The following is a 19,596-nucleotide window of genomic DNA, read 5'->3' on the forward strand; positions in this document are numbered from 1 at the left end:
CCGTTTTTCCCCTTACACCCCTCGTTCTCAGTTTAGAGGTAACGATGTGGGTGGGTCTTCCTCCTTTGGTTTTTCTAGGCCCCCTACTAACTTTACTAGATTCCGTGGCTCTCAGGATAGGTCTGTTCGTGGTAGGCCCTTCGTATCTAAACGGCCCTTTCGGGGGGGAGGAGGTCGTTCCTACCGACGCCGTCGCTAAGTGCATCTCCGGTCCTCCCATAGGCGGCAGGTTGGCCCTCTTTACCGCCTCTTGGGAGAGATCTATTTCCGATCAATGGGTCCTGGCCACGTTAAAATCTGGGTTGGCCATTGAATTCCTTTCCCCTCCTCCGAGTGTCTTTGTTTGCTGTCCGATTTCTCGTAATCCGGAAAAACGTGTCCTTATGGACGCTGCGGTACAGCATCTCCTTTCCATCAGGGCTATCCAACCTGTCCCTCCTGATCAACGGGGTACGGGTTTCTATTCCCGGGTTTTTCTGGTGCCTAAGTCCTCGGGGGGGTGGAGACCCATTCTGGACCTTAAACGGTTGAATCGGTATGTAGTATACCGAAAGTTTAAGATGCAGTCCTTAAAGTCCATCCTTGACGGCGTTAGGAGGGGCGATCTCCTTTCTTCGATAGATCTCACTGAGGCCTATCTGCATATTCCGATTTGTCATTCCCATAGGCGTTATTTGCGATTTTGTTACGGGGGGGTCCACTATCAATACAGGGCCCTTCCCTTTGGCCTCTCCTCTGCTCCCCGCACCTTTACTAAGGTGCTAGCAGCCTTAGCTGCTTCCCTCAGGGTTCGTTCAGTTCGGCTTCTCTGCTATCTGGACGATATTCTTGTTCTGTCCTCATCCCTACAACAGGCTACTCGAGATCTTCGGCTTACTCTAGAGACCTTGGCCTCTCATGGCTTTTCGATTAATCTTGAGAAAAGCCACTTAATCCCTTGTACTTCCCTGGTCCATTTGGGGGCCCTCATTGACTCTGTCCAGGGGACGGTTTTTCTTTCTACAGAAAGACAGGACAGTCTGCGAGGGTTGATATCTAGGATTGAAAGGTGTCGGGCTGTTTCACCTTACGTTCTTTCCCAACTCCTGGGGAAGATGATTTCGGCCATAACCATTGTTCCCTGGGCTCAGCTCCACTCCCGGGAGCTTCAATGGTTCCTTTTACCTTTTCAGAAGGCGGGCAGAGCCACATCAAGCAGGCCGATTCCTGTTCCCTCAGCTGTTCGCAGGTCCCTCAGATGGTGGACATCGCCAGCTCTGTCGGCCGGCTCCCTCTTCCTCGAGCCTCAACGAGTGGTGGTCACCTCAGATGCCAGTCTTCTCGGCTGGGGAGCTCATTGCCAGGGGCAGATAGCTCAAGGAACTTGGACTGTCCGAGAAGCCGCCCGTCCAATCAACTGGCTGGAATTGCAGGCTGTTTTCCTTGCCCTCCGAGCCTTCCTTCACCTGGTGTCCGGTGCTCACGTTCTGGTACTAACGGACAATGTCACTGCCAAGGCACACCTCAACAAATTGGGGGGCACCAGGTCGAAGTCCCTGCTTTCTGTGGCGCTGAAGTTAGGTCTCTGGGCGGAGCGCCATCTCAGCTCCCTTCGCGCAGAACACATCTCTGGAACCAGCAACACTCAGGCGGATTGGCTGAGTCGACAACATGTGGACAATGCGGAGTGGCAGCTTCATCCTCGCATGTTTCAAGGTCTGATTCAGCGATTCGGCGTTCCTGTGATCGATCTCTTTGCCACGCATCTGAATGCTCAGCTACCTCTCTTCTTCGCCCGATACCCGGAGTCTCAGGCTGTTGCCACGGATGCTCTGCGATCCCCTTGGCCGCGGGGCCTATTGTATGCCTTTCCTCCAACCGGGCTGATTCCCAGGGTCATTCGCAAAATCCTGACAGAGCGGGCGGAGGTGATATTGTTGGCTCCCCACTGGCCTCGGAGGCCTTGGTTTGCGGACCTGGTGTCTTTTTCAGTCGCCCCTCCTTGGCGCCTTCCACACGATCAGGACGTTCTCATTCAAGGTGCCTTGTACCATCCGGATCCGTCTTGGCTCAATCTGACCGCCTGGCGGTTGAGCGGCGCTGTCTGAGTGACGCGAACATTCCAGGCGACGTGATTCAGATTATTCAAGCCTCTCGCCGCCCTTCCACAGAGCGAGTTTACTCGGCTACTTGGCGGGCCTTCTGCTCGTATTGTGCCAGTCATGGTGTGTCGCCCCTTCAGGCTTCTATTGTGGACGTGTTGGTGTTCCTTCAGAAGGGTTTCTCGAAAGGCCTTTCTCCTAACACTTTGAGGCGCCAGGTTGCGGCTATCTCATCAGTCCTTCGCTGTGGTTCCCTCTCATCCTTGGCCCAACATCCTCTCATTCGCCGCTTCCTCCGGGGTGCTTCGAACATGTCTCCCCCGGTGTTACACCGCTATCCAACCTGGGATTTGCCGTTGGTGTTGAACTCGCTTATGGGTCCTCCTTATGAACCGTTGCGGACAACGAGCCTCCGATTGTTATCCTGCAAGGTCGCCTTCTTGGTGGCCATAACTTCGGCCCGCCGTATTTCAGAGATTGCCGCCTTGTCAATTCGCTCTGATCTATGTGTGTTTCATGCTGACCGTGTGGTTCTCCGCCTGGACCCCACCTTCATCCCGAAGGTCAATTCGGTGTTTCATCGCTCCCAGGAGTTGATCTTACCTAATTTCTGTCCCGGACCGACTCATCCTCGAGAACGCCGTTGGCGCACTTTGGACGTTAGAAGAGCTCTCCGGATTTACCTGAAGAGAACAGCTGGGGTTCGCCGTTCGGAATCGATGTTCGTATCCTTCTTGCCTGTTTCCCTGGGCCTTCGCGTGACTTCATCTACAATCGGCCGCTGGATCCGGCAAACCATTGCTTCGGCATACGACCTCCGTTCTCTTCCGCGACCGGCACGTATAACAGCGCACTCCACCCGCAGTGCTTCTACGTCGGCTGCCTGGTCTACTCAGGCTTCATTGCTCGAGATTTGTCGTGCGGCGACATGGGTTTCGCCTGTTCCCTTTATTCGGCACTATAAAATTGACTCCTTTGCTTCGGCGGAGGCTGCATTTGGTAGACAGGTGTTACAACAGGTCGTTTCTGGGGAGGATGTTTCGCACCAGTCTGGTCCCACCCCGGCTTCGGGACAGTGAACTGGGGTATGTCCCATCCTGGCTGCTGTCTCCACTCTCAATGGAGAAGGGGCGTTGGTCCTACCTGATACGCTCCTTCTCGTTGAGTGGAGACAGCAGCCAGACCCTCCCTTTAAGTGTTTTTCTTCAGTCTGGTGCTTTCAACCTTGTTTTTTCTTCTGGACTCTGTTCTTCTTTTCCCACACGCCGAGTCTATCTCTTCAGTTCTTCGCCTAAAGCGGGTCTACCCGGCAACAAGGGCGGGACTTGATGTGATTGATAGACTCAGTCCTTCATGCTGATTGGCTGCTGCTACCCATCCTGGCTGCTGTCTCCACTCAACGAGAAGGAGCGTATCAGGTAGGACCAACGCCCCTTCTCTTGCTTCTTTTCTTCCTGGGGAACCCTTCAAAAAGTTTGACAGTGTGTATTTTCTACATTACAAGCTCTGTCTTTATGTAAGGCTGATCCTTCAGAGCTGTATTTGCTACTGTGGGTTACATGCAGAGGTGGATGTAATTTGTTTGCTCCTATTCTTTCTCATGAGACTGTAATTGCATAGAGGAAAGTAATGCGGAATATGGCTAAGGGCCATGCTTCATTGATCCATAAATTCATCACAGTCTTTCTCAGAAACAAAAGAAAGAATTCCACTTGAGGGGTAGTTGAAAGAACTAGTTATTTTGCGCAGCATGTATCATGTCCACTCTCTGAAAGATGTCAGTAGAACAGAAACTAGTAGACACCTGAAAAGCCAAATATGAGTTCTTAAACCTGATGAAAAAATATATGGGTTTTCTATTTAGCACAGGGGTACGAGGACTCAGTGGTTAAAGAAGCTGAGCTTCTCGCCTGGAGAACTGATAGCCTGGATTTGAGAACCAAGCTTCACGCAATGGGGTGAGCTTCCATAACTTGCCTCTGCTCCTGCCCACATAGTAGTTCGAAAGCATGCAAATGAGAGTAGATTAATAGGTACCACTTTGGTGGGAAGCAGGGGTGAAATGTTCTCGGTTCGGACCGGATCGCCCAATCCGGTAGTGATGGCGGCGGATGGTTTGGAGAACTGATAGCAAAAATCCCTGTGCCCCCCCCATGCCCAGCTGAGCCGCGCAATCATCAGAGGCTTTTTTTTTTTTTTTTGCTTTTAAAAGCATTTTTTCTACAACCTCTTCAGCTGAAAAAATACTTTTAAAAGTAAAAAAAAAACCCTCTGATGATTGTGCGGCTCAGCTGGGATCGTCAGAGGCTTTTAAAAGCATTTTTTTCTACAAAAAAATGCCTTTAAAAGCTTCTGGCGATCCCAGCGGAGTTGCCTGATTGTCAGAGGCTTCTAAAAGCATTTTTTTCTGCAACCTCTTTGGCCGAAGAGGTTGTAGAAAAAAAAATGCCTTTAAAAGCCTCTGGCGATCCCAGCTGAGTTGCCTGATCGTCAGAGGCTTCTACAGCATTTTTTTTCTGCAACCTCTTAAGGTTGTAGAAAAAAAATGCTTTTAAAAGTAAAAAAAAAAAAAGTTGGCCACGTCCACCCAGTCACATTACCCCCAGCACCAAGCCATGCCCACAGAACCGGTGGTAACGAATTTTAGATTTCACCCCGGTGGGAAGGTAACAGCGTTCTGTTTGCCTTTGGCATATAGCCTTGCTGTGCTGCTCACATGACCATGGAAATTGTTTTCAGACAACGCTGGTCCCTCGGCCAAGAAACAGAGATGAGCACCGGGCCTAGAGTTGGACATGACTGACAGGAAAACCTTTACCTATTTAGCACAACATGTTAGATTTTTCTTAGAGTTTTGTGCAGCTTATGATTTACAGGCTTGTAATAATATAATTTTATTTGTTTTTCTTACATGATTTAAGACTCAAGGCAAAGAAGACTTAATAGACTATAGCAAGGTGAGCAGCTAAAATACGTCTTCATTCTAAAGACTTGTTAACTTTTATGTTTGAAGGAATATATGAATGAGCCTTGCTATTACTATTATAGTATTTCATTTCAGGTTTCAATCACAAATTGCCTCGTAAAGCAGCTTATAACAATTACAGTACAGTGTGTGTGATACAGGTATATAAACTGCAATAATGGGGCAGGATCGGATTTTCAGCTGAATCTGATTTCAGGCATGATAGACTCAGAACTGGATGCACTTACAAAGTAGCACAGCAATCAAGTGTACAGCCAGCAAATATTCCTGTATCCAAGTGTGTTTCTTATTGCTCCTGTGTATTGCTGCTGCAATTATTGTTGTTCTTGTTTTTAGAAGGCTGATTAGGATCAGATTTGAGAGCCTTTAGGCTAATTATATTCTAATAAGGGTTTTGGGGAACCCTTGTAACTTCAGCTTATATGCATCGCTATTCTCTGCCAATTATATTTGCCAGTCCCTTATCCCAGAATTTAACTGTAACAAAAGAGTAGTTATAGGAAGAGCTTCCACTAGACTGGAATTGCCTGAATGGACATATGTATTAAAATATCTGCTGCTTCACAAAATTTGGTGATTGAACAATGTTGCTGAGTCTCATTTGAAAGTCTCATTTTCCAGATTCCCCAGGGAAAAGGGATGATTTGTATGAATATCTGGTTGTTGTAGAATCAACCTGCTGCTATTTTCTCATTGTAGCTTTTGCCTTTGAGTGCTAAACTTAAGGGCACCTGGGAGACAGACAGAAGGCAAGGGTTCGAGCTCTAATTATCAAAGCTTAAGGATCAATAGAACTATGGATTCTATAAGGGCCTTGGCTTGTTGAATTTGCTAGTATAGCCACATGATACACAGGTAGTCCTTGACTTACAATTCTTTTTGTGATTGTTCAAAGTAAAAATGGCACTGAAAAAAGTGACTTATGGCCATTTTTCACACTTACAACCGTTGCATCATCCCTATGGTCATGAAATCAAAATTCAGATGCTTGGCCACTGACTCATATTTATGATGGTTGCAGTGTCCCAAAGTCATGTGATCACCTTTTGCACTCTTCTGACAAGCGAAGTCAAATGGGGAAGCCAGATTCATTTAACAACCCTTGTTACTAACTAAACAATGGGAAAGAAAGGTTGTAAAATTGAGGCAAAACTCACTTCAAAATTGTTTCACTTAGCAACAGAAAATTTGTCCTCTGATGTGGTCATAAGTCAAGGACTACCTGTATAAATTTTGATCCTGTGCTTATCAGCATCCGAACTATATCCTCCTGTAAGCACACACTGAAAAGTACAAATAACTCTTTGAGAAGGCCACCGAAAGTGAACTGTAATGTGAATGCCTTGAGTGAATATTTCCTGTTCTACATACAAAATGTGTTTCATATAGTAGTTAGATATACCATCCCAAAGATAGCATTTATAGGAATGTATGAAATATAATACTTTTAACAAGGACATTTAGTTAGGATTATTGCTTTTGTCACTTTGCTTCAGTTTTATGTATCTAAACCCTGTCTAATACTGTAGGATTAATAATATTGTATGAGATTAGTATCTCATACTAATGTTTAATTGTCTGGTTTGAACCTTGTTGATGGAAGTTGAAGCAATTTTACAATTCTTATTGTGGGGCAGGAAGGAAGCATGTTTACCATTTAAAATACACATGGGGAAGGGATGGAAATTCTGTGTTATGATTAATAATGGTAACACTGTACTATTCTATAAAATACCCTGCTATTGTTCTCACAACAAAAACAAAGGAAAGGGAAAGTGTTAACTCTGCACAGTTAATCACAGTAAAGATTACTTGAGACTGTAATCTATCCTATCATCTATTTTCAGTTTGATACACATGATGCTATTGTGGGAGATACATTGGGAGCTAGAGTTTCTCTTGGCAGGAATGCCAGATATGTCAATAACCAACTGCTACCTCACAATAAACATGAGGAACTCAAAGCAAGGTATCCATTAAGGTGTGAAAAAGGCAGGAGAAAGAGGTACTGGCTTAAATTGGGAGGGTGCAATAAATGTTGTCTACATTTTATAGAAGGCAGTCAACTTGAACAGAGCCTGTACTACAGTGGACTAAAGCACTGTTATTAACATCTGCTGCTTGCAATTACTGCAAGTTCAAATCTCACTAGGCTCAAGGTTGACTCAGCCTTCCATCCTTTCAAAGGTAGGTAAAATGAGAACCCAGATTGTGGGGGCAATAAGCTGACTTTGTATAAATATACAAAAGTATGAAGGCTATTGCTTAATGCATTGTAAGCTGCCCTGAGTCTCCGGAGAAGGGCGGCATATAAATTAAAGCAAAAAAACAACAACAAAAAAAACCTAATTTAACTGGCTTCAGTCTAGTGTGCAATAAAGATTCTTAATTAGATCTGCCGTGTCAAATGTCCAGGTAATTTCTGTTGAATCAGAGCTAGTTCAAGGAGAGACCCAAGAGCTTGTTTGGCTCATGCTGAAGTTCCTCTTCCATAATATAGAATTGTTTAACTTAACAAGTTCTGACTTGGTTTCTGCACTCCAAAGTCCCATTGATCTTTCATGCCAATATGTCCTTTGTATTCTGCAGGATCCTTTTTCTGTAGATGATTTTGGCCAACTTCAAAAGCCCACTTTAGTTACTACTATGAGAAACCATTTATTGATACTTAAATCTGTTAAAACTAGTCAAATATTCGAGAGAATTGTGACCATATGAAAATCAATTATCCTCGATTAATATCCTATTCTAGGAGGGGAGGATTCTTTGAACTCCCATGAACAAAAAGGAATAAAAGATATAGGTTAAATGTAAAAACATTAGAAGCAGTGTTTGAAATTGCTCTGCTGAAGTGTAGGTCCTCAAAATTTGCATACTGCTTGTGCAGATGTAGTCTTTTCAGATGTAGTCTATTCTTCTGATCAGAAATTAAGAAAAAGAACAATACTAGTAATAGCTATAAGTAAGGAAATGACAAAGGCTTCCTGAAAATGGCCTGGTGGAATTAAATGTAAATAAATATAACAAATATTGGTTAGGCTTACACAATAGCTTGAATTGCAAGCGTTTTAATTCATGGGAGAAATTTTATTTGCATGATTAAATAGAAAGTTTCAGCACCGCTAGTCTCTTAATCTGTACTGATTACTGATTATTACTCAAAATAGTGATCTGTTAGTACCTCCATTTCCACGTTAGTTATTTCCTGTGTGCAAAGCAGTCACTTTTTGAAAAGCCCAATGTAAGTGTAGCCTTTGCATTCATAGAGAAAGACAACCAGGGACATTTTTCAAACCAGCTGTGTTGGCCGTGCAAAAATTATGGCTATTTTTTTGAAAAATATACTGATTCAAAAGGTGCTTTGTTTGCATCAATGTTTAAATACATGTTTAGTATTCTTCCGGAAAAGCAGTAAACCCACTTTCCAAGCAGCCTAAACAACAACGAACAAAGAGGGGCAATGGGATCACAACAGGAAGAAGGACAAGTTTTTCCTGTTCCATGACACAGCCACCCTATCACCACCACCACCATAGCTACCAGATAAGTATTTGGGTCCAGGTCTCCAAGCTGAGATTGACTTAAGAACCAAAGGTAAAGAGGGAGGATTTATTTTGAAATGGTTTTGGAAGACTGTGCCCAGAGAGCCGAAGGGAAGGGTTGTGTCCTCAGCAACAGCCCAAAATGGCTAATAGATGCCAGGCTGGTCTGATTGGCCTACAGTCACCTTAACAGCATCACTGATAAAACAGATCACAGAAAGCATGTCAGATTGTATCTACAGCTATGTAAAACCGCTATGACTTGTTGCCTGCTTAAGCACTACTTAAAGTAAGTACACTAAGACCACCTAAGGTACGGTTGGAGATGAGATGAAGGCAGCATCATGGGGATTTAGAAATAAAAAGATTGCTGATGACTGTTTGTGCCATGTTTGGGTGCACATGGAGAAAGGCCCTTGGATAAAATGGCATGTATTTTATTTTTTTGCTTTTATATGATTACACTGTCAGGCCATAATTAAAAGTAATATTAAAAACTTTACGGTATTCAGTTTCACAAATAAGTAAATTGAATTGTTTGGAAGTAATTTTCTAACTTTGCTTTGATTCTATAAGCAGATTTGGAGCAATGCTTTTCCTATATTTATACATTTCTTTGATAACATATTTCTGTAAGTAATTTATGGAATTGCTTCAGCTGGCTATTTTTTTTAAAATCAATCTTACTGAATCTTCCTTCTTTGCCATTTAGACTTCATAGATTCACACCTTGTGATCCAAATAAAGATTAAGAATCCAGATTTGGCAGCACAAATCACCTGTAGATTGTTTCCTAATTTCCCTGTTGGAGCCCTTGAAACATTCTCATTGGAGGTGGAAATTCCTTTGAAACATGAGGAAGTGTTGCAGCAGACCACACTAGAAAAAAGGAAATTAACAAAATCATATCCTATACTTAGTGAGAGAATATCTTTATTGACTCAAAAGTTTTCTATAGCCCAAAAGAGACTTTATTTTTTTTTAATGGTAAAATCTGGATCCAGCCCAGTAGGCATAGTTTTGTAGTAAAGTTATACTCCCTATATATAATAAAAGAGCTAAACTGTTAAATATTTGGCAGTATCTTTTCAATTTTGTGTTTTGACAGGAAGAGCTGTATTATAGCACAGCCAAAAAGTTATATAAAATGAAGCACTTTAAATAAATGTTTGTCCAGCTGCCATTTAAAAAAGGAGGAAGAGGTTAAGGAGAGAAGCCACAAACACCAATCAGATATGTAGTAAGAAATACGGAAACCTTCCAACTGTAACAAGGAAAAGTAAATCTATTAGCTACAAATTGTATTGGCCTTGTTTCAGGCTAACAGCTTGGTAGACGAAATATCAGCACTTAGTGAGGCAGAAGGTTCTCCACAAGAGAAAAACAAAATTAGAAAAGCATGGCAAACTCTTAATAGATTAGTTAGTTGCTTGACCACAAATCAATTTTAGGTTTGCTTTTTTCCCCCCTTTTCTCTTTAGCAAGTTACAAGGTTTGATATAGGATGCCATGTAAGTGGCCAATAAAGAAGGCTGAGAGCTAAATGAGAGCGAGAGAGAGCAGGGAATGGTTGGTCTGAGTGAGAATCAGATCACCAATTAGAGCAGGAAACCCTTGCTTCTGGAGCACTATTTTGTGATTTTTGTTCTGTTCTAAAGATGGATAGGCTGGGATTCTATTTATATTTGAGAGACTGTTCAGTAGCTGTATACATTTGCTTTCCTGGACATGGTAGATGCAGAGTTTATTCAGATGTGGGGACAGTGAGAAGGTTGAAGTTCCAAATAAAGAATGCACTTTTGCAGTATGAGTTTGCAAAAGCAAGGGTAGCTGGGTTTGAACTATTCCTTTTTCCTGCTTTATCAGTTTGGGCAGACTCTTGTAACATTCTGTCAGTGTCTCTTCTATATAGGAAACTAATCAGAATCAACAGATTTTTCTCAATGTTGGGTGTGAAATTTTTGAATAATTTTGTTCAATCTAGCTGGAACTGAAGAACTTCTGGAATAGGCTAAATATCTAGAACTAGAAATGGTATTAGGGGAAAAACTAATTATTGTTTCACATTACCTAAAGCACAGGATATTCTTGTTGATTAGTTAATAGATTTCATGGAAGTATATGAAACACCACTGCTTTTTTTTTTTTTTTATGTAAGTTAGATCTTGAAGGACTGTACAAAATCCTTCAAAAAGGCCATACAGTCTGGGAGAAAGGCTCCTTAAACTGGAGAATCAGGGCCTTAGAGAAAATAGAGTTATGTTATGATGAACTATCTCAAGTTCAAATCAATGTGTGCTACATTCCATTTTCTGCAAAAACTTCACTTCTGCTAAGGCTTAAAAGTATATAAGTAATTCATTCCTGTGTAGGTAAAAATTCTGAGGAATGTGACTTTAGACATTTGCTGTTAGAAAGCAATACAGTAATTGTTTTACTTATGTGTACTGCCTCTTTTAGTTGATTGTAGAGGTAATTTTTATTGTACTCTATTGACTTAGGTCAGCAATTTTGGTTTATTTAAAAATTAGGCATGATATAAATAAATAGATAAAAGTACATTGTATCTCAATTCAAGGACACTTGGAGAAAGCAATTATGGAACATCTCAGGTTTCTAAGATACATTAAATTACAGGATCTGTGGCTGGCCCTAACCTTTCTATCTGAACATGACCACCTCCCTAAAATTGATATTTCAATCCTGTTGTTCGCTCCATTTGAGATAAATGCCCTCCTATTTCAACAGAAGATCAACTGCTTTTAAAGTACAAGTGCCTGCTCATAGCTGAAAGTACAAAACACATTTGTGGTATTAACTATCCATTTCTTACTTGTACAATGTTTATTGTACAACAATAGGGTTGGCTTTACTCACTTTAAAAGAAATAAGGCTATATATATGTCCAATAGTTAAATGCCCACATGGCAGGATGATAGGTTTTTGTTTTGTTTTGTATTGTAAGTTTTGAAATGGATGTCAAATAGGGCATGGTTTTTTAAAAAAGGGATAAGGCATCTTTTCTTTGTGGCTTATACTAATTGTCCCTTTATGATAACCATGTATAAACAAACTTAAAAGGAATACTCATGCAAAAGCTTCAACAAATAAGAAAGAAACACAGTGACTAGCAGAGGTACTGGAAAGTCACAGTATCTCAGCTATAAACATCATCATAGGATTGTTGGGAATATATAAAATAGAGTCACTTTGTGTGGGAGATGGGTGGTTTCTGAATGAGAAAGAGCCGGCTAGCTGAATGATAGAATCATGGACATTGATTTAAGATTGTTGGAATAAAGTACAATATAAATATTCTCTCTATTCCATCTTTATTTATTTGAAGTTATGTTGGTATTTTAAGGCGCTTTTTCTCAGAGAATTAGAGCAGTGAAAAATGTTACAAAGTTAAGCACACAAATAATGACAATAAAATTGAAAGGTAATAAAAATTCAGTGGAACAGCTTAAAATAGAAGGCAAAAATAAAAAGCTTTGATCAAGTGCTATTCGTACCTCTGTTCGGTCTGCTTCACAATCAGATGTTCCTAAAGGATGGAGGATGTAAAATGAAATCAAGAGATCAATTGACTGCAGAGGGATTTAGTTTTCAGTGGTTTTGCTATGCACAGTTAAGAGAAAGATTTTCGGTAGATAACATTTGGAATTGAACAGCACAAAACAGAATTTGAAACTGAACCATGTGCAAATGAACGTGTAACTGCTAAAATTTATATATCTGTTGAACTTTGAAACAGAAGAAGAACAAGTGAAAGAGTCTAATAAAATGGGCTAATATGTTGCTGAAAAGGCTGAAACGTACATTGTGTTATAAAAGAGAACTTTTATAAAATGATGTATTAGAACAAATAGAATGTGTAACGGTACTTCAAATTTATGTTGGAATGTAGAGAACATGAAGGATCATTTTATCATGCTTAGTGGATTTGTAAAAAAGTCATAAAATGTGGGGTTCAGATACATAGAATGATATAAAGAATTTTGAAGATCAATATTCAGTTGAAACCAGAACTGTTCTTGTTGGTACTAATGGATAGTCAATAAGAAAAGAGTGGAAGATTGTTCTTGTGTATGATAACTTTGGGGAAATTATTGTAGACACAAAAATGGAAATGCTCTGAAATACCCACAATGGAGGAATGGCTGGTAAAGATAACCAAATTAGCAGAGATGGCAAAATTGACTTGACTAAAGAAAAGCAATAATTAACATTTATTAGCAATTGGACTTTTTTGCTGAAGGAAGAAAAAATGAACTTGTGATTTATGGGTTTAATAATTAGAAAGGGTAAACAATGGAAACAAGGAGGCTATTTTGTAACTTTATGGAGAGAGAATAAAACATAAATGTAGTTACAACTGCTGCTGAGAAGACCGGAACCTTTCCCCCTTTCCCCCTTTCCTTGTTCCTTTCCTTTCCTTTCCTTTCCTTTCCTTTCCTTTCCTTTCCTTTCCTTTCCTTTCCTTTCCTTTCCTTTCCTTTCCTTTCCTTTCCTTTCCTTTCCTTTCCTTTCCTTTCCTTTCCTTCCCTTCCCTTCCCTTCCCTTCCCTTCCCTTCCCTTCCCTTCCCTCTTTGCTGTATTTCTTTTCACTTTTTTATTCATTACTTTCCTTACTTTTCCCTTTCAAAATTCATATTGTTTTTATTCTTTAACATTTCTTTAATAATATTATATTTTTTTTAAAAAAAAATCAATGATAGAAAAGGCTTGTTGTTTGTGTTTCTCATGAAGTTGAAATGTTAGTAGGAAAGCAATGTTTTTTTTCCATTCAGGATGAAGGTTCCCTTTTCTCTTTTGCAGAAACAGAAGCTCATATAAGTGTTGCAGATTCCAACACTTCAAATACCGTTTAATCCAGCTACATTATTAAACATATGCTTCATATTTTCTAGTTGAATTTATGATCCAAGAGTATTAACTTAGGGTAGGCAAGCTGGTACCATCTTATGTTTCAAACTACAGCTCTCAAATATTTTGAGTATTGACTAAAGTGACAGTTATAGTCTGAAACATCTGGATGTATCCTTAAATCCAAGAAAAAACTGTTACTCATTTATTGTTGTGACTTTTTAATATCATTTCTTTAGTTTTTAGAATTTTTTTCAGAGAAATAGATGTATTAAACTTTTGCTGTGAAAATGCCAGTGTTTTGGCATTGTAAATATTAAGTTACTTATTATGGAAAAAGTTTTCATTGATTACAATTTAGGATTCAGAAGCCTTGTGCCATAAGATAGAAGTTATATTTAACCTCTAAGGTGCCTGCAGGATTGTTTAATTGTTCATAATGAAATACTTTTACCAATCAAAGTTTCAAAAAAAATTGCACAGTGTGCAAGATCAACCCAAAGACCTCCATGATTGCCCTTAAAATAAAATAAAAATTATTTGGTGGAATATTCCCAAGAACTGAAGTGTATGTACATTATTTCTGGTTCTTGATTAATCTTATTGAGGTCTCAGTGTAGAAAAAAAAATGTACTCCAGAGAAAAGAGGTTTGATCATTGTTACCATCCTGGAAAATGTATTCTGAAATCTGTATCCACTTTAAATTGAAAAAAATGTGTAAATAGTACAATACACATTGTATTGGAATGTGCAGCATGAAAATTATAGTATAGTAATGTACTTGCTGGTAGTGAAATTTAATTCAAAATGTATATTCATGTATTCATTAAATACAGGGTACTTTGTTTTATTCTTTCTAGTTAATTACACATCACACAGATGAATCTTTGCAAGTTTTTTATGGCAGTTATGTTGTAACTGTAATAAAATGGCTTAATATCTGTACTTATCTGTAAATGATGGACTAATTTAAATCAATTAAACTGTTTCATTGATTCGAAGATACCAATATAATTTAAGTAATATAGTTAAATACGCCTTTGAAACCCAGTTCATGAAACTACAAAATCCATCATGTCTTCTTAAACATTCTGCATAGAGTTATTTCTGTCCAAGCTGATAATACTCTGCATGTGTTTTCTCACAGTTGCAAGATGCAATCAAGGCTAGCAAAGGTGTGACTTCAGCTATTGACCTATGTCGTTGCCATGGAAACAGCGCACTGGAAGCTCTAGAATGTTTCCCTCCCTCTGAGGCCAGATCTGCCTTAGAAAACATTGTTTATGCTGTGACAAGATTTTCATAATGTAGAATTGGGGGGGAAACTGCTGTTCATTTGCGGAAACAAGCCGAACAGGTGATTGCAAAAGTCAGATCTGTCACTACTAGTCCAAATGCAGCTTTTGTGGCTTTTTTTAAAAAGTGTTTCTGTACCATTCACTACATTCCCAAATGAACACGTCTCCTTCGGAACTGCTGCAAACAAAATTAGGGAAAAAAAGGTCAAACAGTTTTCAGTTGTCATGCCAGAAGCACACTTGAGGCTGCACTGGTAGAAATAATTAATGACACAAGCTTCTGTGACCTCAGTAAATGGACAGGAAATAAGTCCTTATTGATTGGACATAGTCAGGGATGGCGCCAGCATGGTGGCCTGTGGTTTTCCTGCAGAAGAGAAGACAGAGGGGGCCATGAAGCTGCAGGTGTTGGCAGCAGTGGTTTTTAAGCACGTTTTTAAGCGGGGTGCTTAAAAGTAGAATTAATGTAGCAATTTATCAACACCAAAAGCGGCTTGATGAATTGGCAGAAAGGAACGAGCTGTTTTTTTTTAAAATCTAACTACTTGAAATATTTCTGTAACACTTTCTGTGCGCCCTGAAATGTAAAATAACCTTGTAACTTATTCACGTTTAAACAGGTTGCTGAAAGAGCGGTGTAAGTATGGAAAGCATTTACTGCGATGTTGAATTGTTTTGTGAAATTCTGTTCTGTTTGTGTATAATTCTGATTAAAAAAATGGAGCTTTAAACTGTGTTTGTTTTTTCTATATCGGTCAAAAACAAATACCGTATTTCCTTACATTTACCCAGAAATTTTTCTCGGTTTTCATTTTTGACAAATGTTAAATCAATTTCTGCTTCAATTCCCTATCATAAAGGATTAAGTGATAGTTCTTCCTCTCTTCCCTCCGTACAGGATTTCATTCCCTGAATGGATGTATAAGAAGTGTTTTAACCTTACTGTGTCAAATGTTAAAGTCCAATTACAGAGAGAATACATGGTATATCAGAAGCCTGCAATCAGACACTGTCTCTATTTTGTTCATAGGAGATGATTTTTGTGGTTTGCATGCTTGCAATCTGAGAACATCGTTGACAAGAAGGCTGAGTTTACATAAATGATCCAGATTGAGACTCAGCTACCTTTCTTCCTTGTGTGGTGTAATTACAGCCCAATCTGGAGACAGCTAGCACAGCAAACAGATTTCATTACATTCCTCTTTCAAACACTAAGTGGAGTTATTTTAGTTATTTTTTTTTTTCTCTGTGTCTCTCCAGTGATGTGTCATACACCTTCTGCATAATGGCAAATATTTCACCAACAGAAACATCATTTTTTAGAATTGAATATTTAGTTTCACTCATCAGGTACACATGAGGAAGTAATGCATTTTCAAACCTTGACTAGACTGGACTTTTAGTACTTCTCTTGTTTCCAAAAATATTGTCACACTTTTAGTATTTAGTAATTACATGAATAAGTCAAATTATTTCAGTCCTAAGGAACATTCAGTTTTGGAGGATGGATGGATGGACAGCATTTTTTTTTTGTTTCAAATATATTTTATCATTAAAGGTTACTTTTAAAAATTAGCACATGTAACATAATAATTTGAAATTTACAAAATTATTATCAACATTAGACTACATATGCCACCAATCTAATCTTATAGCAGTCCTTATAATAAATACGTAAAAGTACCCACAAAAAGGACACAGAAATAATACAACTGAATTATTAAGATATCCAGATTTTGATAAAAGTAGATGGGAAACTACAATGGCTGCAAAATTGTTGGAATGTTTAACAACTTCAATTTTTATTTAACAATATTATCTTCTTAGCTTAACAATTGCTTGATCTGTGGAGGACTTTCTGGTTATAGACACTTGCATATTTATCATCTGATAAGATACACAAGGGACCTTAGGAGAAAGTTATGTCATGTGAACAGAAATCTTCTCATGCAATCTTAATTTTTCTATACTTTCAGGAATCTGAAAATAGGAGCATTTGGTATTATTGTGTAGTATTTAGCTTCCACTACAATTTTTTTTAAAAAAAATAGAATTGTAACTGATTGAATTCTGAATTTTGAGAATAATTTAAATATACCAAGTTTAAATACACCAGAGTTACCATGTGGCAAATTGGGCGGCTAATAAATTAGAAAGACAGCCAGATAAATAAGATACACACCGGAAGCAAATTCCTTGTGTGACTAATCACACTTGGCCAATAAAAGAGTTCTATTCTATTCTATTCTATTCTATTCTATTCTATTCTATTCTATTCTATTCTATTCTATTCTATTCTACTATTCTATTCTACTATTCTATTCTATTCTATTCTATTCTATTCTATTCTATTCTATTCTCACAACTAAATTAGGTGGGTGCTTTGTATATATGCCTACTTCATAGGGGAGATATGTGGCTTTTCACGGTTGTGATGACATTGATCAATAGTTGTTCCTCGACATTGACATTTTAGAAACCATGATTAATTTTGATATAAACTTCTTATTCGTCTTTAAAACTGTTTTCTAAGTATTAGTGTTAATAATATTGAGTCTAGTCAATATTGTATACTGTACTCAATATAATGTATTAATTGTGTTTTATAATAATACAATAAAACCAAAGAAGAGAAAAGCTCCCCTTGATATTTGTTTAGGAGTATATACCATACTTTTAGGCATAGAACACATGCTAGATTAAGGGAAACTGCCAATCTTAGCACCTAGTAGCAGTAAGACTGTTTTAAAGAAAACAATCATTTTCTTGTGGAAATAATTTCATTTTAGAGATATGTCAGATATCTTGGAACAGACTGAAAAAATAATGCACTGGTGGGCAAAATCAAGTTTTATTGGCGAGTTCAGTGAAAAACATCTGTCAGTTGAACTATAGGAAGTTGAAGATATATTTGAATAGATTTTCTGTAATGCCTTACACTGCAAAATCACAAGTTACCAATTTCTATACAAGCTCATTTCTAATCAAGTTTTCTTGCTCTGATATGTAAACCAATACTTGGTTCAATATATAATTGAAGATTAAATAGGGCAAGCAAATCAATTATGTAAATAAGTATAAATAAAAAAATGGTACAATACATCTGCAAGAGATAACATAATCTTCCATTCAAAGTTTGCTGTGTATCATAGTATTTCTACTTATTCGTAGATTCATAGGATTTTTATATCTGGTTTTATTTTATATTTCAGGCATTGGAATCCTAATCTCTAACTAAGGGCAAATCATAATCTCCTAGATCTATGAAGGTTTCTTTCAACAAACAAACTATTTTAGGAAACATGATCAAATGGCTCAGTTTTGTTGGGATTGTGTTAGAAATCACTTCATTTCCTGAATTAAGGTTTTCAGTCTGTAACACTGTAATTAGTACAGGCAGAATGCAGAATCTGATCCATTCTGTAAATCTTTTTGAGATAGCTGAAACCCAACAAAAACAATCAGCAGTGTATTGCTGGAAAATGGAGCATATTCTTTGCTAACATCACATCTCTAAATCCTACTGACTTTTTTCCTTATGTTTGCTTTCAATGGCAGAATTTTTTCCCCTAAGAAAGTCACACTATTTTTATGGTACATCCAGAATTTTTATTCAATGTTTCTATTAAAACACTTCATAATGAAAGTGTCTTGGGTTACTTGTGTCATCCATTAGGGTTGGTGTCTTATTTTGAAAGACCTGGGGGTGAAACCTAGTGTTTTCATACACAGTATAGTTATTAACAAGGGACTCATAAATACTTCTGTATTAGGTCAACCTATCCTCTATGCCCTACAGGACATCAATATCTTTTTTGTTTACTGAAGGATTATTAAGAAATGAAATCTTCAAGCAACTGCCTGTAACAATTCATCCTCTATTCTATAGTGTTTGAATGCAGTACACAACTCTGTGGCCTTGATCAGTAAATTCACATGGCTTAAATCTAAAAGAAAATAAACCTACAGAAGTGGGGATGAGTACACATTCAAAGAAAATACGTTGTTTCTGTAATTGTTTTTCATATTCTTCTAAGATTACTGACATGCTGTATTATGGTTCAAAGATCCATATAAGAAAAGTGGGGTACAAAGAATTAAAAAGCATAAAAATACATCAGAAAAAAAATTACAACCTGAAAATATATATTTGTGTATGTGTGTATTATGTTATATATGTATTGTGATAGATCTTCTTTGACATGCTCCTCATACCCATTTCCTGTTCCTACCCCTCCTCTTTGATTGCTTTTAGATTTTTTTTTAGCTTTTTAATATTTGTTATTAAATAAATGTATGTTTTATTCTGATGTATCTTTTATGCTTCTTAATTGTTCATACCCCATCCTCCTTATGTGTGTCTTTGACATGATAACGATTTGATTTGGTGATGTGCTATATAAAGTCACTCTCTGCATTAGTCAAAAGAATACTTTGGCTCCCCCATGTGTAACAGATTCTCTCACATCCACAAAATTTCTGAATAAATTATGTCATTGCATTTTTAATGCTGGTGCTTGAATAATTCTTCCATAATACAAAATTGAGTGTTGTTTTTTTAAAACATTTTTGATGATACTTGTCAATAATACATTATTTAATTGTATAACCTGTGCTGCTTGATAAAGTACATCATTTTGTGAACACCACACATTTAAAATATTTTACTTGTTGCAATATAAGAGATTTGATAGTTTTGAAAAACTGAAGGTGGGGATAGACAGAATTTGATATCCCCTCAAATCAACCAATGAAATGGATGGGAAACTATATGTATAATTACAGCATGTAATAAACCTGTAAAATAAAACAGTAGAAG

At 38.2% G+C, this 19,596-nt stretch overlaps 1 protein-coding gene across 1 annotated transcript in view; it reads left to right on the top strand.

Annotated features, from left to right (window-relative positions):
* The window catches only part of PDSS2 (decaprenyl diphosphate synthase subunit 2), an 82,157-nt gene extending 66,662 nt beyond the window's left edge, over positions 1-15,495 (top strand). The window contains 2 exon segments of the mRNA XM_070953613.1: positions 5,003-5,038; positions 14,627-15,495. Coding sequence (XP_070809714.1) covers positions 5,003-5,038; positions 14,627-14,785 — 195 coding nt within the window. The 3' untranslated portion in view covers positions 14,786-15,495.
* Positions 15,496-19,596: the final 4,101 nt, after the last annotated feature.

The sequence above is a fragment of the Pituophis catenifer genome, unplaced genomic scaffold, assembly GCF_029215685.1.
Source record: "Pituophis catenifer annectens isolate HBS135680 unplaced genomic scaffold, rPitCat1.0.hap2 SCAF_1, whole genome shotgun sequence".
Taxonomy (NCBI): Eukaryota; Metazoa; Chordata; class Lepidosauria; order Squamata; family Colubridae; genus Pituophis; species Pituophis catenifer.